Here is a 25,044-nt window from a genome sequence, read left to right as displayed (position 1 = left end):
TGGTTACCATTAATTACCTATTTGAACAAAGTGGCAAAAAAAGAAGATGTTTCCCCTATTAGGTTTGAAAATGTTAAACCTTCGTAAATTGTGCTTTCTCTACATTTTTACTCTAGATCATATTGTTTTATTATTATACTGCTCTTTGATATGTTAATTTCTTCTTCATTTATCACTACCATGCAATAATACTTGATCTTCCGTTCTTGTTATCATATTATACTCTTTTTCCCTTCCTTCCCCCTAAAATTTGAAATTCTAAACAGCTTTCAACTATTTTTAATTTTGCCTTCATTTTTGTTGTTACTCATGTTATGATAATTTGTTTGCCTTCTTTCTGCAATTCTATTTTGTCTCAATAAAGTTTTCAAAAAACGAGAATTGTATACAATGCTAGACGTGGTCACTATTTGTTTCAGAAACTGATTAGAAACCAATAGGTATGCCTTCGCTCATGGAAAAGGAGAACGTGATCACTTGTTAACTGATCACCTACTTATCAGAGATGTTTCTGTAAATCCTGGCTACAGCATCACCAGTCTTTTTCTGTGCCCCTCTTGTGGTCTGGACAATCTCTTAAGGAACGAGAGATGCCTTTCCTCAACTGGTAGTTACTAGGGTAATGAACCTCAATATTCTACTGTTTCAAACAATGTTGCTGGAGCTTTCTGTCTCCTCAAGGTTATTTTCAGGCTAATCCCATTGCATTCTAATGTCTGGCTGTATATTTTCTCTTAGAAGAAAGGAGACTTATTGAGTTTCAGAAGGACTGGCCATGTAACCTGGCACACTCAGATACTTGCCTTAGGTGTCTGGGTGTTAGAACTGGGGGTCTCTAGTTGGCAGACGTAGGTACCACTGTCCAAATAGGGACCCTTGCTTCTAGTCAGGGTATGGAGGAAACACTCTTAGATAACCTCTGCTCACCCCGAGTAGCTTGGCACGAGCAGGCAAGGCTTATCGAAGGCAATGTGTAAAGTATTTGTACCAACACTCACAGTAACACAGTGAAAACACAACAAGTATTTAATCTAAACTACACAAGACCAACACAACAAAAATCCAACATACACAGTTCAAGAATATGGTTGCAAAAGAGTTCTTAAAGTTGCGGTAAAATAATCCACAGTTGCGTGAAAAGTTCACAGTTGCGTCACATTTAGCCAACAGCACCTTTAAATGCGATAACGTTCAAAAAACAGGAGCTGCTGCGGTTGAAAACAAACGATGCATCACTCCTGAGACCTTGGGGAGGTGATGCGACAACCCCGCTCAATGTAGCGGGCGTGTTGCGGTGACTCCGGTCTGTATGGGGAGGGATGCGATACCTTGTATGGATTCCGGTGCGGAGGTTCCGTAGTGAAAAAGCTCGCAAAGGCATGATGCGATGATCTTTGGGGCTGCGACGATCTCCGGGGCGACAATGCGTGGTCCAGCAGCGATCTTCCTCTCGCAGCTCCTCGATGCGATGGCTGTGCCACGATGTTCGCAGCGACGTGATGCGGTCCGCAAGCAAGCGGTGCGACGATCTCACCCAGTGACGACAGGCTCTGCGACGATACTCACAGCAATGGTAATCTTCCTGCACGGAACTGGTGCATCCCTCAAACGAAGGATGCGACGCCTCTGGCAGCGGCAACAGACGCTGGGATGATCTTGGCCTTTGTAGCGGCGGGAATTTCCTCGCACTGGCGGTGATGCGCTCCGCAAGCGAGCGATGCGATAAAACTTGCAGAAAATCTTTAAAATCTTGGTTTCCAGCTTCCCAACACAGGTACAACTTCCAGAGGCACCACAACTGGCCCAAGCACTCTAGGAAGGACAGAACTCTCTCAACAGATTTCAGGGAAGCTGGGGTTAAGCCCTTTTGTTCCTGGGACTTCTTAACAGGAAGCCAGCTCTTCTCGGGCCCTTGGTGATTCCTTTAAGCAAGGGGACACAGCACAAAGCAAAGTCCATTCCCTCTCCTTGGCAGCAAAGCAACAGCAGGTCAGTCCAGCAGAGCAACAGCAGGACAGTCTTCCTTCTTCAGTTTCAGCTTTCCCCTTGGCAGAGGTTCCTTCTTGATTCCAGGATGATCTAATTTTCTGTAGCCAGGGGTCCTGTACTTATACCCCTAAAAGTTCTTGATCCCTTTGTGCAGGAGGGCTCTGAGCCCGGTCTGAACCATTTCTGGGTGTTCCTTGAGCACTTTCTTTTCCTGGCCTCTCCTTTCCTTTCATGGAGAGCAGCAGGGTCATCAGCCGCCAAGCAGGAGGGGGAGCCAGCATTGTGGAAGACAGGCACAACCCTATTCAGGCCCAGGTGCTATCCCCTCCCACCACTCAAGATGCAGATGCAGTCATTCAGCCTAGGGCTGACTCAGCCAGCCTCCTGGGGGCTCCCAGCCCCTGTCACTCTCAAACCAGACAGCCAATTCACAAACAGGCCAAGGCACACAGAAGTGTCAGACAAGAGAACAGCAACTTTCTAAAAGTGCTGTTATCAAACACAGGATTTAAAAACAACCTTTCCTAAAAGATGTGTTATTAAATTCTAAGTTCAGGGATACCAAACTTGTATGTCCTATCTTGCTCCTATGGGAAGATATGCTGGTAGCCACTGTAGCCAGCATCCCCCATGATAGCCTATAGGGCAAGATAGCCTTACAATAGTGAACAACGAAAATGGCTGTAATTCACTACCAGAGCATGTCACCTGCACAAGTACATGCTCTACCTTTCACATACACTGCACCCTGCCCAAGGGAGTACCTTGGCCCTTCCATAGGGGTGACCAATGTGTACAGAAAGGGAAGGGTTAGGCCTGGCCAGTGGGGACACTGACCAGGAGGACATGGCAGTTCACAGACTGCACACAGGCACTGCGGTGGCAGGCCTGAGACACCATTTTAAGGCTACTCATATGGGTGGCACAGTCAGTGCTGCAGGCCCACTAGTAGCATTTGTTATCACCAGCCCTGGCACACTCAGATCACTTTACTGAGGACTTCTTGGTGACACAAATATGCCAATCATGGATAACCAATCTCAATAACAATTTACACAGGGAGCACTTGCACGTTGACACTGAACAGCAGTGGCAAAGTGCCCAAAGCATCTAAACCAGCAAAAATGAAATCCAGCACAGCATCACAAATACAGGAGGTAGAGGCAAAAAGGTAGGGGGAAACCACACCAAGGATGCCAGGTCTAACACTGGGTGTAAGTGGAACAACAACAGGGTGATGGATGGAATGTGTGAATTAATCTCAGCCACTGGCAATAGCTCAGGCGGCAACCTAGCCCATAGTTTCTCACCCACTATGCCACCTCAGTTTGGGCTCAGCCATATGCAATTCAGTCTTGATCCTTCTCCAATGGGAACAATCTAGTCCGAACTGTCAATCCAGGTCCTCTCTGAACCAGAACACAAGCAACCCAGGACTGTTTTCTGCCAGATATGGGGTTATCAGCTAGTTATAGCTTGGTTCTAGTGGAACATGAGCATGGGACCCGTATCTGGGCATACCTGTCACACTTACCGCATCAACTGCAACCACAACAAGGTAATGGATAGAATGCTTGAATGAATCTCAGCCTTTGGCAATCCCTCAGGCTGCCGCTTTTCACCCACCATGCGACCTCAGTTTGGACCTAGCCATATGCAAAACAGGCTTGACCCTGCTCCAATGGGAAGAGTCCAACTTGAACTGCCAGGCCAGGCACTTCCTGAACCAGCCAGGTATTGCTTAGTTCCAGTGGCACCATGAGCACAGACCCTTGGACCCACGCTTACCCTTTGACCCATGCTTGGGCAACCCGTGACACTAAGGGTGACAACTGCAATAACAAAAAGCATTCCATCCATCTCTTTCTCCCTCTCTCTCTCTCTCTCTCTCTCTCTCTCTCTCTTGTATTTAATTTGATTATTTAAGTTATTTTTGGAGAGAAACTCCCAAAACCCTAATTTTTTAATTTACTTCTAGCCTTCCTTTACCTCGACCCACCCATAAGCCCTACAATTAATATTCAATTTAATGATTTTCCTTTTTGGTGGCAACCTTCTCAGCCTCCCTCTTTTGTTGATTTACTTCTAACCTTCCTTTACCCTAAATTCAACTTTAAACCCTAAATTTACCCTTACCTTCCTTTACCACTACCAACCCCTAAAATTAACTTTGTTTTCCTTTCCCAGTCCCCCCTTAAATCCTAAAATTACCATTAAGTTCCTTTACCGCTGCCAACACTAAATTTTCCCTTAACGGCCTTTACCACTATCCATCCCAAAACTTTAAAATTAGCCTTACTTCCTTTTACTACTATCCACCTGTGAATCCAAAAATTATCTCTCCTTACAAATTGCTAGTTACTTTCGGAAACATCAGATTGTGAGTTTGTTGTCTTGTTACTCAAGCAATACATTTCCCAGATGTATTGTCTTATATCTCATTTAATAGATGTATTGTCTTGTACCTCAACCAATACATTTTCTAGATGCATTCCTTAAGTTACGAGACAACAAACTCACAATGAAATTGTTCTACAAGTACACAGCAGGTAACAGCATGCTATATGCTCTCTGCAGCCACCAACATCCCCTTAAATAGAGTATCAAATATAGCGAACTGCAAAAATAATTGTATCACAGATGATTTATTTTAATCCGTGCATAAGCTCATGATGGACAGATTCAGACTAGGATGGTGCACCGAGTGGGTCTTGAAAAAAGCAGCTGAGAGAGTAAAAATGAAGGACAAGGAGTCTATCCTTTATGCAAACACTAATCATGTCGAAGAAAAAGAGACGGGTGACATGAGCCTCCTAACCACTCATATTGAGAACTCAAATAAAGTTAAAAGTATTTTCCAGAAAAATTGGGAAATGTTACAATGTGACACCACCATGGATAGCATAATAGCTTAAAGGCTGAAAGTAACATACAGAAAAAAACGATAATGCCTAAAGGAACAGTGGAGAAGTGTGGCTCAGGGGTTAGAGGCGGCAGACCCGGAAGCTGAGATCGGCCCTGGACCAGGGTTCAATTCCCCGCCTCGGCGGGTCTTGGGCTCAAAAATTCCACGGACTCGATAATTCTCGCTCTGGTGCCTTCTCGACTCACGGGTTCACACTCTGCGACTCTGGGCAATAGCTTGCTTAATCTCCACAACGGCCCCTCGCAGCGGGATGCCTGGCTTTCACCTTGTGGATACCCTGCCGGGGTTATCTCACAGGGGAATACCAGGACGGGTTCCCTAAGCAAGCGCCGGGAAACCCTTTGTGGGTAGCTGTGCGCTATATAAGCTCAAACAAATTTACATTTACATGACAAAAGAATTTCCAGTACTTCATGGCAGTGATACTCATCATATAACACAATTTCTGACTTGTAACACAAAATATGTAGTGGATGGTCTAGTGTTCCAGTGCCAAAAACGATATGTAGTTAAATCACGGAGTTAGGTCCTGGGAAATGTAGTTGGTTGGACCATGTAATTATAGGAGTAAGCAAAAAGTACCAACTACACACTTCTTTTTCTGACCTCTAAATTTGAGAAGAAAACAAACTAATCTTGCTTCTAGTTTGTAAGGTACCTTTAGTTATACCTCTTTATTTTATATTTTGATTGTTCTGATATATTTGTGTGTGAGAAAGAACACACTATACAATTTATACTTTCAACATAAAAACAATACACTCAGGACATTTTGCACATAAAAAACATCTATATACAATTCAAGAACAATTTTTACCTACAAACATACAACATAAAACAATACATACAACAATTTTTACCTACAAACATTTACCTACAAACAAATAAAATAAAGAGGTATAAATAAAGGTACCTTACAAACTAGAAGCAAGATTAGTTTGTTTTCTCCCCAAATTTAGAGGTCAGAAAAAGAAGTGTGTAGTTTGTACTTTTTGTTTATTCCAAAAACGATATGTAGGCAGTACAATGCATCCTGTCAAGAAATGCATACTAGAACTTATGTGGGCCATAGATAATAACGATAAACATTAACCTGTGAGAAGACATTTCCAGGAGAAACTTTCCGGGGTCATAAACGTGCTCAAATGCTATGAAATAGAATAGGTAATAGCAGTACTAGAGGTGGCAACAAATTCTTGCTACTAAGAAAAAGAGTCTAAACACATAATCGATCTAGACACCAAAATGACTCAAGGCCTGAATAGCAATGAAGAATTGAAAGTGCATCTGTGAAGTTTAACTTCTATAACAGAGCCTGTTCATAAGTAATGTTGGAATGTCTCTTTCTTCTTGTCTTTTCATCAAGTGGAAGAATAATTTATATTTTTCTTTGTGTTGGACGCAGGGAAGTGGAAGGGACTCTCATTCATGGGGCAAAAGGTGCCAGGCTTCACTCTCTAAACTTTTCGCCAAGTTCTGCACTCAGATCACAAGACCCCAATAGATAAGGCCACTCTATGTGTTTATATTTGTTTTTGTACACAGTTATCGCAATTGATTAGGGTTTATATTGAAAGTGTCATGTATCCATAATTATTTGTACAAGTATGCCTTTTTTTCAGGGGTTTTAATATAGGAATTAATTTACAATCAGACGAACTTCCTAAAGGACGTTTCGCTATCATTCACATGTAACACTTTTTTTACACTCCAGTGTAATGAACTTAGATATGTAACAGCTTAATGTGACTTTGGGGCATATTATCGAGGGGGTTTATCTCCGCTTTTTTGGCTTTAAAAGCCAAGAAAGCGGAGATAAAATTATCTCCCTATTACCTAGCTGTCGCTAACACCAGTTAACGACAGCTAGTAGGAGATAGCGACCATCTTGAGCCCCACTTTGCATGTCAGTGATATTTATCACTAATGACATGCAAAGTGGGCGTGCCAAGATGTTAGCGACTGGAAACAGTCGCTAACATCGCTATCTCCTATTACCAACTTTTGGAGATATTCGCGCTAAGAGCGAATATCTCCAAAAGCTAACACCTGCCCTGAGCAGTTCTTAGCCATGTTATCCAATAGGAGGTGGATAACATGGCTAAGAGCATTAGCTCGGTAATGCATGAATATCGCTGACTTTTCAGCGATATTCATGCAGTGCGGACGATTTTTATCGCATTTGCGATAAACCTTGGTAATACCAAGGTTTATCTGCGATAAAAATTGCCGCAGCTCAGCAGTAAATTTTTGTCTCTAACCAAGCAATAGCGATAATTATCGCTATTACTTGGTAATATGCCCCTTTTTGTTTCCCCCAGGATAACGCTTTGATATGCATGAGTTGCCCACGTGGGCTTATCATGTCCGTTTTGGTTGTAAACTCACTTAGTGACACATTCTTAGAGGGACAAGCCAAATGAAATTCACAAGACTTGAATTAGCTTAGATAAAACAGGGCAATGGAGCACCTAGGTTTCCTTTCAAGCTCCAAAAAATCAGGGCGTGAGGGAATGCTGAATTAAGCACTGGAGAAAGATGCAAGGAGGAATGCCAGCTGATTCTGATACTTGGGTTGATGGCTGCTGAAATAAAAACGGAACTGAGAATTGGATTTTAGGGAAATTCGGGAATGAGCCTGATATGGAAACAGGATGCATTCATACGTTTGCTGAGCCCAGTGATTTAGTGTGAAAGAGCATATTTATTTTATTTCAGAACACTACCTGGTAGTAAAGTTAGGATATCCATAGCTAAATAGATGTGCATAAAATAAACAGTTGTTCTACTTGTGTAAGTGTGAGCTGAATTTTCTTGTCAGGGTGGGGTTGGCTACGGAATATCCCTATTGACAGAATGTATAATGGCCATTTAAGCAACTGGCAAGCCAATTAACCTCAAGTGCCCAAAAACCTAGCTGGTTACCAATTTTTTTTATGTTATGTTATGTTTTATGTTTTTATGTTATGTTAATTTGAAACATAGAATAGCGGCCGCACGCTGCAACCTTTGTCCAGGGCTCTGTGTAGTGACTGTGCCTTTGTGGTGTTACTCGCTTCTTGACTCTTGTTTGGCTGTTGTGGTCGGTGCACGCAGTCTTCTCTCTAGGACAAGATTCAGCCTGAGGGAATTAGCAATGTGAGGACTATGGCACCGTGAAGTACATACAACCTGGCATACCAAGGTCATGGCCTCCTAGCTGGGCATGGATGAGATGTAGGCTCTCTGGAGCAGCTGGCGGAAGGCAGCACCCCTCAGTATCCCATGGAAGTGGACACAGAGCTGCATTTATGTCGGATGTCCACACGCGCAGCGTCCACGCGCTACGGCCGCGCCGAAGGTGCGCCAAAGGTAAGCCCGTCTACGCCCGTCCGCGCCTGGACCGCGCCCAGCGCCAGACCCCCTGGTCCTCGCCCCACCCAACTCCCCCGCATTACATACGATGCCACCACCCTCCTAGCCATTAACCCCGGCCGCCTCCCCCACTGCATCCAAGCCACTCCTGGACACACCCATGGTCCCTTCTCCAGCAAATCCTGCAAGTTCGATGGCAGCAACATCAACTCCTCCTCCACGGACACAAATCAGATATCTGAATCCAACCACCTTAAATGCATCCGGCTCAACACCCGCTCAGTCCACAAACACGCCATCGAACTTTGGCATCTACTAGACACCATCTCCCCCGACGTCGCCTTCCTGACAGAAACATGGATGAACGCCTCATCAGCCCCTGACATCACCATTGCCATCCCGGAAGGATACAAGATCATCCGTAAGGATCGCATCGACCAAACAGGAGGAGGCATCGCTATCGTCCATAAGAACTCCATCCGCATCTCAACCAGCTCAGACGTCAACCTTACCAGCGCCGAACACCTTCACTTCCAGATCCACACCGACCCCAAGACCACACTCAGAGGCACCCTCCTATACAGGCCTCCAGGACCCCGTGCAAAATTCAGCGACGTTATCACTGACTTCATTACCCCACACGCTATCCCCTCTGAGGAATACATCCTACTTGGAGACCTCAACTTTCACTTGGAAAAGAGCAACGACAGCAACACCACCTCCCTTCGGGACAATCTCGCCAACCTCGGACTCAAACAAATTGTCTCTACGCCCACCCACATCGCAGGTCACACACTTGACCCCATCTTTACCTCCAGCAAACATGTCTCCTTCAGTCACACCACTACCCTCCAGTGGACGGACCACAGCTGCGTACACTTTTTCTACAATAAAACCACCACTCGCAACCAACCCCAACCTACTTTACGAAGAAACTGGAACAAAATCACCATCGACCAGATATCCTCATCGCTTCTTCAAAACCCCCCTGCCCACTCCTCAAACCCCGACCAAGCAGCGATTAACCTCACCCAATGGCTATCCAACAGCGCCGACATCCTAGCACCGCCGAAAAAACGTCAAATCAAACTTGGCAGCAAAAACACCTTCTGGTTCAACGATGATCTTAAGAAATCGAAGAAACTCTGCCACTCCCTCGAGAAGGCCTGGAAAAAAGACCCAAACACCAGCACCAGGGACGCCTTCAAAAACGCCACCCGCATACACCACCAACTGATCCGGACTACCAAGAAAGCCGCATTCAAAAACCGACTAGACAACAACGCCCACAACAGCAAGGAACTATTCAACATCGTCAAAGAATTCACCAACCCATCAGCCAACTCCAACAACATCACCCCTTCCCAAGCCCTCTGCGACTCCCTAGCTTCCTTCTTCCACAACAAAATCGCAGACATCCACAACAGCTTCGACAACCGACCCGGAGACCATCCCACCCAATCTTCTGCCATACCTTCACCCCCCTCGAACATCCTTAACGACTGGAACCCAATCTCCACCGAGGACACCATCCGCCTGATGAACTCCATCCACTCAGGATCCCCCACAGACCCATGCCCTCACCACATCTTCAACAAAGCAGACTCCATCATAGCACCACACCTCCGAAACGTCATCAACTGCTCCCTCAACTCCGCCACCTTCCCGGAAAGCTGGAAACACGCCGAACTCAGCGCCCTTCTGAAAAAACCCACAGCGGACCCCACCGAACTCAAAAACTACCGCCCCATCTCGCTCCTCCCATTCCCGGCCAAAGTCATCGAGAAAGCCATCAATTACCAGCTCGCCGCCTTCCTCGAAAGCAACAAATCCCTCGACTCCTCACAGTCCGGCTTCCGAGCCAAACACAGCACGGAGACCGCCCTCATCGCAGCAACAGACGACATCCGAACTCTACTGGACAATGGAGACACAGTCGCCCTCATCCTCCTAGACCTATCCGCAGCCTTTGACACAGTCTGCCATAGAACTCTTCTACAGTGCCTCAAAAACATCGGAATCCAAGGAAAAGCACTGGAATGGATCACCTCATTTCTCACATGTAGAACCCAGAGAGTCCGCCTCCCACCATTCAAGTCCGAGGCTACTGAAGTCATCTGCGGCGTACCCCAAGGTTCGTCACTCAGCCCCACCCTCTTCAACGTATACATGAGCCCCCTTGCGACCATCGCTCGCCAACACAACCTCAACATCATCTCCTACGCAGATGACACCCAACTGATCCTATCACTCACCAAAGACCCCAACACCGCCAAAACCAACCTACATGAAGGTATAAAAGAAGTAGCAGAGTGGATGAAGCACAGCCGTCTGAAACTGAACTCAGACAAAACAGAAGTCCTTATCTTAGGCTCCTCCCCCTCCGCCTGGGACGACTCTTGGTGGACAGAGGCCCTTGGAAAAGCACCCATCCCGACGGACCACGCACGGAACCTGGGCATCATCCTGGACTCATCACTCTCTATGAACAGACAAGTCAACGCAGTCTCATCTTCATGCTTCAACATCCTCCGCATGCTCAAAAAAACATTTCGCTGGATCCCCACCGAAACCAGAAAAACAGTTACCCATGCACTGGTCACAAGTCGCCTGGACTACGGAAACACCCTATACGCCGGTATCACCGCAAAACTCCAGAAAAAACTCCAACGCATCCAGAACGCATCAGCCAGACTCATACTAGACATCCCGCGCAAAGACCATATCTCCAGCCACCTGAAAAACCTCCACTGGCTCCCCGTCAATAAGAGGATTACCTTCCGCCTCCTAACCCACGCTCACAAAGCACTCTACGAACTTGGACCCGAATGCCTCAACAAACGACTTTCCTTCTACACCCCCCTCGCCAGCTATGATCTTCCAACCAAGCCCTTGCTACCATTCCTCGCATCAATAAAACCACCATGGGAGGTAGATCCTTCTCCTACCTCGCAGCTAAAACCTGGAACTCACTCCCCACTCACCTACGCCTCACTCAGAACCACCTAACATTCAGAAAGCAACTTAAAACCTGGATATTCGACAAGTAATTCCCATCCCTTCCTCAAGCGCCTTGAGACCCTCTGGGTATGTAGCGCGCTATATAAATTTCTGACTTGACTTGGAGGCAGATGATGTGTTAGGAGACGGCTCTGGATGCTTGTGGTTGTCCATGGCCGCAGTGCGTAGCCTCATAAAGTCATCAATTACGCTCGAGTAAGAAAGAAAAGGCATCTGGGCGTGGTGTCCTTTGAAGTTTATGTTCAACCAAGAAGGAAGACAACACATCCGTCATGCCTTTTAATATATTATTGCAGGGCGCACCAAGCTATCATGAAACTGAAGCTTGGCTAAAATGAATGGTAATGAGACAAAATGGCGACTACCGAGTGGCTTAATTCCCAACAAGAGCTGCAATAAAATTAGCAGAAACCACAAGAACGCTCTTTTAAAACGAAAAACAAGGCTGATAACAAGGAATTAAAAATAATTGCTCAATCTGAACAGCATGAACTTTTGCCTTTTGTTATTTTGTGCCTTACAAAATCTCTTAAACTGAACAGGCTTGTATTTCTCTGACAAGTATGTCTGCTGCAAACACTTGGGCTATTTCTCGTGCTTTTGTAAAGCTTGAAGAGATGTGCACTTTGCCATTGTTGGGTTAGGAAAAAGATCTCCGTATTGTTGTTTCACAGCTTTCAGGCCTATTATCCAGCAGCGACCTTTCACAATGAGCGCCTGGCTTTAGGTTCCTCGGTTAACACAGCTTTGTGCGCTGTTCTCATTACTGAGCAAGTGAAAGAGATCAGAGCCCCCTTCAAGCATCGGTATGTGCTCAAGAAGTTAAAAACTGCAACATCAATAGAAAAATAAGAAAGGAAATAAGAGCCAGTCTTCTGCTTTTCAAACCCGGAACCTCGTCATTTATGTTTGGGTACGATTTTGGAAACTGCTGAAAAATAGCCTTCAAACCAGCACGCTCTCCAGTACCCGTGTACTGGCGTGGTGTCGCCACAGAAACTAAGTGATGATGATTCATATGTTGTACTCATTCCCATGTTACGTTCTGTGTAGGATTGGGCACCGTTCCACCAAACGCTGCACTGAGTTCCTCAAAGCACAATGCACATGCGAAACGTTGCTTTCGGTAAAAGGAAAAAAAACAGCAACTGGTGTCTGTCTGCAACTGGTGAAAGTTCATGAGGAGTTTTATGAAAACATATTCCAAAATTGTGAGGGTCTTCATCTTTCCTGGAGCAGTGTCCTGTCCCACTTGCTCTCTTGACCTTAGGTGCTCTTGGATTTACAAGGTGCTGAAATCTTGGGTTGAGAACTCGGGGTCTCTAGAGGAGCTATGATGTCCTGTTGGGATAGGTCATGCATATGGGTGTGGAGAAGAGACAAGGCAGCTATAAAGGAACCTGAGTATATGCCTTATTTGATCGCGTCTCATGGAGAATTCCAATAGAGTATCCTCAGAATGAGTGGAACCGCTATGGGGAGGGTTAGAGCTTACCACTGATGGATTAGTCTAGAATGACCACAATCAAGAAAGGTGATGGTGTGGTTTGCTCCACCCATAAGTATGGTTGACGGAAGGTGAAGAGTGGGCATTGTACAGAAGGCAGCGTCAAGAGTTTTGTCTTTGATGCGTAATAGGAGCAAGATGCGTTTTTTTGATGTAAGTTGTCTTTAGACATCTTAGGAGTTATTTTATGGTCTGGCTGGTTGTATCTTCAAGGAACTTAAAGTGAAAGTGGATGATGATAATACAATAGTTGGTATTTTGTTGCCATCAGAGCATATGGCTGCCCAGGATATATACCAAGTCCATTGACGTAAGCTGATAGATAATTAGTTATGGCTAACCAATTTAATCTCTTTTGCAAGATTCATAATCAGCAGACCCGCTAATAATAAGATTTTTTTTAAAGGAGCCTTTAAGAGAAATGAGGTGAGAATACCGTCTTACATGTGGCATAAATACAAATTAGTAGGATAACACATTAGGACCTGCTGTGTATTCTATGATAACAATATGATATTTAAAGGCTTTTATCATTCTCTCATTTCCCTTTTTGGTTGTCTATTAGCAATTTGAGATTAGCATGATCAGAATAAATGTGTAAAAATATGAGTCATTATATATGGTGGCTTAAAAATATGTTGATTAATTGTTTCAGCATCATACGCTGATAGTCGCTGAGAAATAAAGGAGTCCAAAAACAAAAAAAACAAATAGAAGGTGGTCAGATTTTGTGCGTGTCAGATGTTCTTCATGGTGACAAGAATAGAACACAATAATATATATATTAATTCCTCTTCAATCCTGAGGGTCCCTGGGGGCCAACTAGCCCACATGGTACCTCCAGTAAGCACCACTGCGCTGCTTTGCAGAGAGGTGGCCCAGGCAATGCAGCTCTGTGGCGCTTACTGGAGGTACCTGGTGGGCTAGTTGTACCTCGGGGCCCCTGAAGATTCAAGGGGACTAAATCCCCTAACTTAAAACGCGCCACAGGGTGCGTTTACACAGTGGTAAAGGGGTGGAGCGGGGCCTGAGGTGACATGTGTGCAAACATGCCCTGTGGCGAGTTTTAAGTTGGGGAATTAATTCCCTTTCAATATTGAGGGCTCCTGGGGGCCAACTAGCCCACCAGGTACCTCCAGTAAGCGCCACAGACCTGTGTTGCAGAGAGGTGGTCCAGGCAAATCCCCTTTTTACACCTCTCTGCAACGCAGCTCTGTGGAGCTTACTGGAGATACCTGGTGGGCTAGTTAGACCCCAGGGACCCTCATGATTCAAGGGGACTTATGCCCAACTGAAAACGTGCCACGGGTCGTGTTTGCACAGTGGTGAAGGGAGGAGGTGGGGCCTGAGGTGACGTGTGCAAACATGCCCTGTGGCGCGTTTTAAGTTGGTCATTTAATTCCCCTTCAATCCTGAGGGCCCCTTGGGGCCAACTAGCCCACCAGGTACCTCCAGTAAGCGCCACAGACCTGTGTTGCAGAGAGGTGGTCCAGGCTAAGCCCCTGTTTACAACTCTCTGCAACGCAGCTCTGTGGCGCTTACTGGAGGTACCTGGGATGCAAGTTGGACCCCAGGGACCCTAAGGATTCAAAGGGACTTAATGCCCCAACTGAAAACGTGCCACAGGGCGTGTTTGCACAATGGTAAAGGGAGGGGCCGGGGCCTGGGGTGACGTGTGCAAACATGCCCTGTGGCGAGTTTTAAGTTGGGGACTTAATTCCCCTTCAATCCTGAGGTCCCATTTGGCCCAACTAGCCCACCAGGTACCTTCAGTAAGCACCACAGGTCTGTGTTGCAGAGAGGTGGCCCAGGCCATGCCCCTTTTTACACTTCTCTGCAACTCAGCTCTGTGGCATTAACTGGAGGTACCCGGAGGGCTAGTTGGACCCCAGGGACCCTCAGGATTCAAGGGGACTTAATCTCCCAACTTAAAAAACTGCCAGGAGTCGTGTTTGCAGAGTGGTGGAGAAAGGGGGCATGGCCTTTATCTACCTCTCACCAATCCCACTGTGTGGGGCTTACTAGAGGTAAAAGGTAGGCTAGTTGGCCCCTAAATGACCCCCAGCAGTGAAGGGGACTTCAATCTCCATCCAAGAGAGTGCCAGGGAGTACATTTGTAGAGTGGTGGGTAAAGTGGGCATGACTTGGTACGAGTACTTAACAATGCTGCTGTGTGAGACTGACTGGAGGTAATAGTTTGGGAAGTTGGCCCCCAAGGATGTCCTTGGGGGCCAACTACCACTCTTGTTACCTCCAGTAAGTCCCACACAGTGGGTTTGCTAAGACGTCTACGGAGGCCCTTGCCCTTTTTCATTACCACTCTGCAAACGTGCCTCGTGGCAGACTATGGGGTGGGGATGAAGTCCAATTTAGTCCTGAGGGAATTACTGAGCGTTGGTTGGACACCCAGCACCCTTTCTCCGCCACTCAGCAAACACGACTACTAGTTAAAGTAGCACATTTCTGCTCCTCTGATTTAGATGTAATTTTAACCCCCCTGCCCTATTATGTACTAGGGGCTTACAGAGGAGGTCATGCTAATTACAGGGGTAACCCAATGCATAATGTTCCCTAGTGTATATAGGTGTTTTCACTGTATTCTAAATGTCTTTTAGCATAGCACTGGCTCTAGGCCTGGTTAGTCAGAGTCAGTTACCACCAGTACCCATCAGAAAAAGTTGTGGGCACAGGATGATTTTGCAACAAGGCCTCTTTCAGCTCCTCTGTTAGTTCTTTCTGCACATGTCTTTCTTCTTCCTGCACTTTTCTTCGTCTTTGTGGACTTCTGTTGCTTCTTTCTGCATTGCTTTAGCTTCTTTCTGTACGCTTTTTCTTCTTTCTTCACATGCCCTACCTCTGTAGGCATAGTTCGAAACTATAATTTAAAAAACCTTTGAAATTCATTTAAAAAACCATAGGTTTCAGGCACGTTATAGTTAGAAATTAGCATTTAAAAAACCTTGGAAATTTACTGAAAAAACCATAGGTTTCAGAGGCATTATAGTTAGTTGGACATTTTACTCGTACAAAACCATAGAAATTCCCCAGTTATAGTTAGTTCAACTAACTATAACTCTTGCCCCCGCAATGCACTGCTGATGACATCACATATTACATCATATTACGTCTAGCGCCAAGATGCTCCCTGGAGTGTAAGTGCGCTCTATAAAAGCCTATTCACATTCACATTCACATTCACCATGTCATGAGTGATGTAATATGTGACGTCATCAGCAGTGCGCTGCGGGGGTGCGAGTTATAGTTAGCTGAACTAACTATAACGGGGGAATTTCTATGGTTTTGTATGAGTAAAATGTCCAACTAACTATAACACCCCTGAAACCTATGATTTTTTCTGTGAATTTCTAAGGTTTTTTAAATGCTAATGTGTAACTATACCGTGTCTAAAACCTATGTTTTTTTCGGGGAATATATATATATATATATATATATATATATATATATATATACATATATATATATATATATATATATATATATATATATATATCTGTGTATATATTGTTCACTTGCAAATGTAAAAAGCTCTGTAAGAATGTATTACCCACTAGGGCTTGATAGCAATTGACATGGAGTATTTTTTGTACTCCAATGTAAATAACCTAGGTGTGTAAGAGGCTTTCAGAGAAAGACTTTGCTTGTGATGGTGTGCGGATGATTTGCTTTTCCATCTGGTTAGAGCACTCAGCTTGTGAACTGGAGGAGGCAGAAACCTTTCAGTTCAGAGGTTTCTACTGGATGTGTGCATGTAGTATGGAGTACTATTGGGTTAATCCTGGCTGGTATACAATCCATTCAGTAAGTCAGGAGTTTTGCAACAGTAAGTCACAGCTACGCACACCAAAATCTTTGTAAATCGGTCTCAGTGCGTGGTTCGGTACTGCACAGTGACTCCGAGCTGGCATTTCATATCCTCAGCCTCATTAAACCTAGCATACTTATGTTGGTTTGCTGATACTGATTGCTTTCAGACATTCAAGGTGTCCTGGTGGAGGAATATAGGATTATTGTGAGTGCTTGAGGTCTGTCTTTTACTGACGTGTACCAGGCATAGGTGGTTACATTTTAGACTGCATTAAATGGGGACCAGCTTCTGATCAAATTTCTTCGAACCCTAAGTTAAACGAATCCGGAGATTTGGTGCTTTTTGTATTTTACTCACTAATTAAAGACATTCTAAGGTTGTCTACTGAAATCATGCAAAGTATTTACGTAAATATTTAGTAAGCAAGTTAGACTGTTGTCAAATTACACCATTCACTGTAGCAGGGTTGGCAACAAATACTCGATGGAGATCCGACTGAACACTTTTTATCAGAAAGACGATAAACCACAGTCTTGGGCCCTAGCATCACTCTCGTAACTAAAGCTAGAAAGTTAACTAAGAAGTTGTGAACTATCATATTAATCACAGCTGATAGGTCAAGCATCATCATTTGCCACTTATCAGATCTACTGAGCAACATATTACAAAGATCACCAAGGGCTCAGCTCTTCCTCATGTACATTTCATATATCCGTCAAAATATATCTACTGTTGTACTGTGACTTTTTTCTAGCACCCTTTCTAACAACATACAAGCCAGCAATTTGTAGAAAATGAGGGTCACCGATGTATCAAAATTGTTTTTTTTAGAAGTGTCGATAAACCTTTTATTTTGAAATGTTGTTGCCCCATCTATCCGTCAGAAAAGAATGGTTACATTGGTAAAGATATAGGCTGCCACTCAATCTGGTGCAAAGAAGTGTTTTTTGGCACAGCCATAAAAGTGTTCATGTTTACACAGCACAGTAGATCCTAGTCATCCTAACCTATGCTTTACATTATCAGATCCATAAAAAGGTTTCATAATGGGTTTGGGATGCTGAAGCAGAGTTGGTGGCAGGAGGTGTGGTGGGCACTTTGTCGACTGACGTAGAGTGCAGTTGATACCTATTGATTTCAAAATCACAAAGGTAACCCAGGAATCGATAGGAACTACTTTGTAGTGAAAGGAAAGGAAAAGGAAAAGTGGTCTCTAAGCATTAAATATACAAATAATATTCAGAAAAACATAAAAGTTCCCAATGATTGTTCCATTGACAATGAAATTGTATTTTTTATGTCTTGATTTTTGTTTTTTAAACACAACATCCATGGGAAATGAACCCCCACCAGGGTAGTTCCAGAACAAGTGTTAAAATAAACCATTGAACTATAGCAACTTTGTCCCTTGGTGTTGTAAGGGGTCCCTTTGGACACCTCTATATTTCCGCTCTTTTACTTGACATATTTGTTTGCTTTTCACCCCCTCCAGCGTTTGACTACAGGGCCACCCAAGAGTGAGTGAGTTGGGCTCACTCACTCTTGTCCCCTCCTTGAGGATAACATTCTCCAGTGTTCTGGGTGAGTGTATTACTATGATGATTCTTGACATTACTGGTCTTTAGGTATGTGCAAGTTTTATCAAATAGAGAAAAACCCTGAGCATTGTACAAATGATGTTCTAGGTACTGTTTTATGAGCAAGTTATTCTTACACTGCTTAAAAGTTGCGGGGTATAAATGGAAGCTACTTCTGAGTTTTCAGTTGTTAACCTGTGGTATGCTGTGGTGTTACTCACGGCTATTTATTTTGACACCCCAATTGATGTTCATAAGTATGTATATGTGAGAGAAATACATATATTTTAATGGTATGAAAAAAGCATGTAAGGGGAGCTGATTGGCGTGCTGAATTGGACCAACCACCTGTTGGCATTTATACCGATACCATATATACTTTCCCTTTAAGGAACTACCCAGAGTGGCAAGTATTAACACTTCCTGTGAATGCTGTGACTACAATTGCATGGCGCGCACAGAAAATACATGTTGAATACGTTTGTGAGGGTGATATAATTATGATTCCACCCTGATGAAACCCCTGGACCGTTGAGGCCAATAGTATAGGGCTGAAACATGTTGGTGTTTTAGGGTCATAGGACCATTATATCCTTGCAACACCTAATATAGTTTTTAATTATTCCCATCCACCACGATAATAAAGGGATACCTTGGGAGTGGATGAGGAATGTTTATCCTTAAAATTACGTACCCTATTTACTTTTCTTCATAAGAGCTCCCTGGAATAAGGTCAAGCCCACCTTGGCCTTTAGAAGCCAGGGCTAACCCGATGATAAAGCATGCCATTATTATAGTGGGTGAGGGTTATATAGAAAAAATGTGTTTTTCATTCCCTGCTCCTATTAGTGTGGTGCTTAGGTTTGAAACATAATCCCATTGTTCCGTGCATGTACGACGATAGTCTAGAGGTGATACTTTTAGGTCAGAAGTAGACACGTAGGGAGGACATATCCCTTCATTCTTAGTCGAAGGATCTTTCTACCCTTATGGTACCATGGATTCCCTTGGATCTCCGAAGCTCTATGTTTTGAGCACAATGTTGAATAGCCTGTAGTTATTTTGTGTAAGCTTTTTAAACCAAGCTGCTTGTGATTTCTCACTTCTGATGTGCCATGCCTCACTCTCATGCCTAGCACAACAAAGCATGCATACTAAACTGAGCTACCTCAGCATATGGAAGCTCCTTTCTTGTATCTTTTTCAAGTTTCTTTTGCACTCTTCTTGTGAGAAAGCTGTGCACTTACTAACACCACTATCTTGGTTTCAGTAACTGTCACATTAATTCTCTTTTGACTGTCTATGTCTAAATGATGGGGAAATTTGTGGAGGAGTAAGCATTCAGAAAATCTGCTACTTAAATCGTCTCTCTGCACTCTGATACTTCAATCTTATGGCTGCAGCCAATTTTTCTTCCATATTTTGACAACTGGAGTTTTCTTTAAGTACCACACAGGAATCTTTTGAATCCATAAAATGGGATACATTTTCTCCCTTTATCAGTAAATGTTTTCAATTTTCCCACGGGTCCCTAGTGAGTTGGGCTCAGAGTGCCAGCAGTGGAAACCTGGATGACTCCTCACCATCAGCTTCTTGTTCTTTCCATAATGAAAACTCTTCCCTGCCTCAGCCACCTCCATGCAATTACACTCTTGGCTTCCTTTCCAGCTTCCAATCTCTGTTTTGCACAATTGACTTGTACGTGTGGTGTTCAGTTTGTGCATCATCTTCCACTTCAGGGACACATTAGTTCAGTCAATAAATGTGGCCATATTTAGTCAGTTCTCAACTCACTGACCCCTTCTATAGACCATAGTAATTGTCTGTCTTCAGTGTCAAGCTTTCATTAATATTGGCCTCTGTGCCATTTTTAAATCTAAATCTTTTTGCAGTCTTCTATCTGTATCGCTCGTCTTGTGGTCAGTTTTCTCTCTTTATTATCCTGATCTCAAACTACTTTCTTCTTCATACAGATTCCAGTGTTATTAACTTTGCGTTGTATTTTCCTGCAACTAACATCCCTTATCAAACCCTCAAGGTTTTTGGACATTCTCTTTCATGGTACTCAAACGATTCCATCTTCCTAACTCTTACCAGACTTGGTGAACTTTCTTTAAGAGTCTTTAAAAACTAACCTTAAAACCACTAACTTTCTTTACCCTTTCTAATTTAGTTTGATAACAAATGTTGATCTAATCAGTGCTCCGTAAATACTGTAGTATGGATTTTATAACACTACTCAGATCTTTATATGACATCAAGATGCCTACAGACTTACTAAAGTAAATATTATGCATCCAGAAAGGTATTACTAGGAACACTAAGGTGACCTGGATGGATAGATAGATAGACAGACACACACAGGCATACATCATTACTGTCATAGATATTTATAAAGTCCTGCCAATTAAGCAGTAAGTCATAGTGTGCAGTTGAATAGAGACAACACAGTTTTCACTCCTTCAAAGCAAACATTGTAGTCTAATAGGTGAGCTCAGGTTAGGGGGTTTGATGAATGTTGGATGGTCGAAGCTGAAGGGCGGGTGAATGCATTAAACAATTTCATCTTAGAAGAAATATATCCTTGCACCTATATTATTGATACTTGTATTCCCAGTTCAAAATCGATGAACAAGTGGAATTGATGACATATAAATAAAAGGGTGCAATATATAATTTACCGTATATACACCTACACTCTCAAAGTTCTTTTTTGAATATCCTACTTTTTCAATTGAATACTTTATGATACAGGCAGATTTATTCGTTCTTAGAGCTATGGTGTGAGATAGAAAGGCAGTAATGAAAGATTGAGGAATGCGATTGGTCCCGAAGATCAGAATTACAAGTCTGATAAATGTAATACATACAAAGAAAACTTGCTATTGAGCTGGGTAGTAGGTGATCTGTTTCGTACATCAAAAGGTTTCTGTCTTCTTTTTGTTAGTTAAGGATGTTCCCACTACTGCTCATCAAGCTATAGAAAATTGGCTTCTGAGCTACCAACGAGACCCCCCCATCCCCACTCAGTTATATAATGAAACTGAAAACATGCTATTTTCCATACTTTAATGACTTTTGCCACGTTCATTAATTGCACTTTCCAAATCCGTGCCAAGGGAACTCTGACACGGCATTACAAGTTCAGATGATTAGAATTTTATCTGCCACAACTTCAATTTCTTTGGGAAATTAAAAGACACTAATAGCACACTGGCAAGAGCAGCGAATATCACTAAAATTAAACATTTTCAGCCAAATGTAAAAGCACAAATGTGAACATAAACTGGAAGCCTTGCTTACACACCTCCACGGACATGCTGATGGGATACAGGGAGCCACCCTTCTATTGAAATGCTACTTACCAAACCCTCACTAGGCATGATGTTAGTAAGATGAACGACATCCAGGTGTGCTGACTGGGAGACGAGGGAGTCAGATGAGAGGGAAATGATGTGGTCACAGATTCCGGACAGAGTTTTACACTAGCAAAGCAAGCAGACAAAAACATTTTAGCACATTGAGCTCCACAATAAAAAAGAAGAGACAACACTCAAGGACAACAATAACAATAAATGGCAGTCATAACCTTTTAATCTGCATCGTTTTAGCTGGTTTTAGCATAGTTAGCTGACAGATAATGTGTTTCTTAAGTTAAATATTAATAATGTGAATCTGTCTGATGTACTAAACTCCGAATTTGAAAGAAGCCATCAGAAATATAGCGAGTGGACCCGATTCATGACCACTTTCTGTGATCAGTTGTGTGCTAATCAAGTTGTGGTTGTGTTGTTACCTCTACATTTCTACATTTCTAAGCCTTCGTTACTCCATGTCTAGATGTGACTTTCTCATGAATATCCAAAGTTAAAACATATTAAGAAGTGGGAAATGGTTTTATGATTTATTTACATAAATAGGCATGAATAACCAAATTCAATAATTATTCACATGCTCCTCGTGGGAGCAGTCCAACCTGAATTACCATGCCAGGTCCTCCCTGAACTGAAAACAAGCATCTTGGGTCTGGTTTGAGGGTATCACCCCTCATCAGCTATGCTAGCTTGTATCCAGTGGCACAGCGAGAAAGAGACCCAAGTCTGAGCATACCCATCCAATTTAGGGTGAAAAATGCTATGTCCAGTGCTCACTGGGCCACTGGATTCAAGCTAGCCAGGCTGAGGAGGCGTGATACCCTATAACCGGTCCCAGGATGCTTTTTTCCGATCCAGGGAGGACCTGGTTTGGCAGTTTAGGGTCAAAACTGATTTGCATATGGCTGGGTCTAAACTGGAATGGCATGGTGTGCAAAAAATTGTTCTTTTTGCATTTTTTTTTTAATAGGCATGAATAAGCAAATTCAATAATTATTCACACCTAGAGCTTGAACACTTCTCCCTGAAAATATTTTGCGACTTAGGTTTGGAAATTCATATTGATTCACAACTGTGTCAGCAGTAAAACACACGTATTCATAGAAAACAGTTTGTGAATCAGAGACTGAGTCCAATGATTGGGACCACCATAGATTTCATTACTAAAGAGAACAATGCAACATAGCTGAACTTTAGATGGTTTATCGAGCAACAGGTTGAAGAGGTGTGGCGCATGGGCCAGGGCGACTGACGCTGGAATCAGAGGCTCACGGTTCGATCCCCGGCACCAGTGGCAGGTCAGCCCAGCACCATGTGACTCTGGGCAATAACTTGCTTTATCTTCCAGAGGGCCCCCAGCGCTGGGTCACCACTTCGGAGGTAGCTATGCGCTTTACAAATACTGGTATTATTATTATATTATTTCAAAGGTTGAGAATGGCTTACATCAAGCGAATGTAAACAAACATGCAGAGTGTAATGGAAAGTCATGTGGTGTTTTCTGTGTCTGAAGCTTACTGGATGCATTCTGCCACTTCTGGCTCTTGTAAACTATCTATAAAGAGTTGTAGGCTTTGGTTTCTCCCAGTCTGAGCAATAATCTTGAACATAAGGTAATAATCATTTCTCCTTCCACAAGTGCTTTATAAAATGGCACCAACATAACATCAATTCAATGTACAGTTGATCAAAGTGCATACTTCCACCAAGATTCTTTGGTCCCGGGAATCCTTCAATACCAAAGGTTTGTGGATGTAAACATATTTCTATTGTTATCAAATAAGGTTAGAAATTGCTATTAAAGCCTCCCATTATCAAAATGGTTGTATAGACACATACATGTTTTCGTGGTTTGGGGTGTGTTTTTTACATAAATACGGAGTATCTGTATCTCATTCAACCTCAAATCCTAAACTTAATTTCGATGCACAAAAAAACTCTACGAGGATTTATCGCCATGTTGATGAAACATAAACCGTAAGATGGAAGAGTAGTTCAATTCACCTCTTATCAATGTCTTGCTTGAAATTATGCTTCTTAAAAGAATCTGAGATTGTATAATTCGGTATGGATAATTTTGATATATGGATAAAGAAACTGGCTTTGTGATTAGCCTGTTTAAAAAACCCGAACACAGACTTAATGATGTTATCAAGTAAAAGACTAGCATGAAAATGTATTTTACGGTTCCAAAGATAATAAGTGGCAGGCTACTAAAATAACAAACACTGGTGTAACCTAAACATAGAAAAAAGAAATTGAATCCCATTTCGAATGCGAATCTCTCTTTCTAGTAATTCAGTAAGAAAACTATTTTTGACAGACAGTTTCTAAGAGTTTGTAGTGTTCTATAGGAAGCCTGTCTAAGAGGTGTCTGTGCATTATTTCTTCAAAAGTATAAGACGTGTATGTGATTCCTGTGGTCAATAGATATTGTGCCTTCCTCCTGTAGTGAATGCACTTACCGCTGAATACTTCAAATATACTTTTTTTGCATTATACTGAACATAAAATATTTAAACAATTCAAACTATACATATTGTTAGCGTAATTCTCATTGTGGAGAAGGAGTACCGGCCTTGTGGAGCCTACTTCGGCTACACCTGCAGCCTTGCCCCGCAGGAAGAAACCGCACCCCAAAAAAGTCAGATAAGTAGAAATCTTCACCAGGGATGACAGGCAGTGTCTGTCTGGTGAGTGGCCTTCCCTATGTGTGCAATTCAAATTTCTCCCGCTCAGAGCTTCCCCACCAAAATTCAACAGCTTCAGTGAGACCTTGTCCAGTGGCTATCCGACATCATGGACCCCTCTTCGGCCACAGCCTCCTGCTTTGCACAGAGGATTTTTGCCTTTCATTGCAAAGACTAGGTCCAAAAGTAAAACTTTTCACCAGGATGCTCCACAGTGGTCAGCCTTAACTTTTCTATATATTTTAATTTTGTCATTTTGGTGTCATTTTATTTATTAAAAAAAGTCCATCATTTTTTAAATTGGTCTCAAACTTTACTGGCATTGTAGTTTCACTTTATTACTGTTTGAGTGCTGCATGAATACCTTAAACATTGCCTCTAAGTTAAGTCTGACTGCTTTAGTGCTAAGCTACCAGAGGGTCAAGTTCAGGTTATCATTGACGGCTTCACCAAGACATCATCCTTCATTGATGACCACGTCTTTGGATCCTGCGTGCTGACTTGCCTTGTTGAAGACGCACAACTGTCTTAAAAAATGTCTAAGTCCATGGGTAGCTCTTTGATCAGGACCAACCTCGTCCTAGTGTCCGACCACTGCTCTATTGCGGTCAGACTCAAACTTTACTCTTGTCTGGTCTAGCATGACCAGTTTCCTGCAGTTAGTGCCTTACACTTTTTGGTGCTATTTGTAGCTAAAAGTTCATATCTCTGGTTCCGCTAATTGGCTTTTTGGTGTTATTTGGTTTCTTAAAATAGTTTATATTTTTATAAATTGGGGCA

At 43.1% G+C, this 25,044-nt stretch overlaps 1 protein-coding gene across 1 annotated transcript in view; it reads right to left on the bottom strand.

Moving 5' to 3' along the window:
* The window catches only part of LOC147718790 (connector enhancer of kinase suppressor of ras 2-like), a 1,944,591-nt gene that overhangs the window by 1,268,315 nt on the left and 651,232 nt on the right, over positions 1-25,044 (bottom strand). Inside the window, exon 6 of the mRNA XM_086967239.1 lies at positions 21,566-21,685. Within this exon, the coding sequence (XP_086823365.1) occupies positions 21,566-21,685 (120 nt within the window). The remainder of the gene's footprint in view (positions 1-21,565; positions 21,686-25,044) is intronic.

The sequence above is a fragment of the Lissotriton vulgaris genome, chromosome 4_1 (assembly GCF_964263255.1).
Source record: "Lissotriton vulgaris chromosome 4_1, aLisVul1.2, whole genome shotgun sequence".
NCBI classification, from domain to species: domain Eukaryota; kingdom Metazoa; phylum Chordata; class Amphibia; order Caudata; family Salamandridae; genus Lissotriton; species Lissotriton vulgaris.
The sequence above is the reverse complement of the archived record's forward strand: the minus strand, read 5'-3'. Positions and strand labels throughout refer to the sequence as shown.